The sequence below is a fragment of the Engraulis encrasicolus genome, chromosome 21 (assembly GCF_034702125.1).
Source record: "Engraulis encrasicolus isolate BLACKSEA-1 chromosome 21, IST_EnEncr_1.0, whole genome shotgun sequence".
Taxonomy (NCBI): domain Eukaryota; kingdom Metazoa; phylum Chordata; class Actinopteri; order Clupeiformes; family Engraulidae; genus Engraulis; species Engraulis encrasicolus.
In genome coordinates, this window is record NC_085877.1 from 8,888,334 (window position 1) to 8,890,070 (window position 1,737).

Genomic DNA, 1,737 nt, shown 5'->3' on the forward strand with positions numbered 1-1,737 from the left:
CACATGTAGTACGACTGCAGATTTCGTGGCTTTTGTCTTTTTGGTTAGGAAACCATGTTGTTCGCTTTGGTTTTTTTTTTTTTTTAAAGAGGGCCGCCAAGGGGAAAATTCTCCCGGTGGGAAAAGGTGGGCCACTCCGCCCCTGCATAAAATATAATGGTAACAGTGAAGGAAAGATCAGTGAGAGAGTATATAGAGCAGTATAGATGAATAAAGTATGCTGTGGAGAGCTCAATATACAGCATAAATGTGCTGTCCAGCTTGAGATACCAAACAGGCACTGGCCACTACACACTACAGGTTCAATGGTGTGACAGTCATAGCATACCTACAAAAGTGTGATGGTCATGCCAAGGTCACACTTCAGTATGAGTCTTATGAGCTCTGCAGGTTACATTTAATGACCACATGGCTGTCATTAAGAGTTACAATAGGCTGATAATTGACGATTCAAAGACTTATAAGTGTAAAGTGTAGGTCCATATTTACTACAACATTATATTATGATCAAAAGACAAAATAATCATGTTGATATATTTGTTTCTGGCTCAGTTTTGCATTTCTGTCCTTTAGCGTGACATGAATGTCCTACGGTGTGACATGTTTTAAACGCTCAAATATTTGTTTGAGCTAAACAATATGTTTGATAAACACTGAATATTGCATTAGGGAAGAACAAATTATCGTCCCTGAAAAGTTAGCATAAATTCGGACAATTTTGAACATTTAAAAGAAAGATATCCCTGTTTTTCCTCAAAGGTTTCTAATAATCTCACATCTAATGGGAAAAAAAATACTTAAATGGTAATTTCTCACTAAATTAAGACTTTAAAAAATTGCAATAAATATGAAGAGTGTAACAATGTTCATAAAACTCCATCAAGCCATTTCTGCATTACTTAATATATTTATTTCTTAACGTCACACCAAAGGACATATTTTCAGCAAATTGCTTTATCAACGTAAATAAATAATCAATGAATAGACCAACATTGTGACCACATGGATTTTTTGAAAGATTAATTGCTGCACTACGTAGACATATACTTTTTTCCCTCATAAACAATGTTTTGTGAAAAAAATGTTTTTTGCTGCCTATCCGTCATCTACCCATATATACAACATGGGGATCCTCAGATTATCTAGTGACAGCATATACATGTACGACATGTGGGTTGTCAGATTATTAAAATGCACAACAGATTAAAGTCACAACATAATAGATCGTTTGTAAGGTGTCATATTACCAAGAAAACTTTTTTTTCTAAATGTGCATCGATGACAAAAATTCGAAAAGGCATATGACATGTCAGATTATTGTATTTGACAATATATACAATATACGACTGATTATGTTTGCAACGTGGATTGTCAGATTATCTAGTTGCAGCATATACAACATGTGGATCATCAGTCTGCAGGTTGGTCCTTCTCTGCTTCTTCTTCTTCTTGGAGAAGTTCAGAGCTGCGTAGGTGAGAGAGTCTGATTCCCGAGCCTGGGGAAATAAAACACACTACCATCAGATGATTAAAACACACACGTGCACACATGCCTGTACACAAACTTATATTATATTTTATTTCATTTTATTTTATTTTATTAATTTATATTATAAAGCTTTTCATGAAGTAATGTAGGACAGTACATGAGAGGGCAACAATCTTAAGGATGCCTCATGGGCCACACACACACACACACACACACACACACACACACACACACACACACACACACAC

General features: G+C 35.5%; 1 protein-coding gene across 1 annotated transcript in view; it reads right to left on the reverse strand.

Moving 5' to 3' along the window:
* Window positions 1–1,369: 1,369 nt before the first annotated feature.
* The window catches only part of LOC134438054 (uncharacterized), a 3,885-nt gene continuing 3,517 nt past the window's right edge, over window positions 1,370–1,737 (reverse strand). The window contains exon 6 of the mRNA XM_063187642.1: window positions 1,370–1,496. Within this exon, the coding sequence (XP_063043712.1) occupies window positions 1,377–1,496 (120 nt within the window). The 3' untranslated portion in view covers window positions 1,370–1,376. The remainder of the gene's footprint in view (window positions 1,497–1,737) is intronic.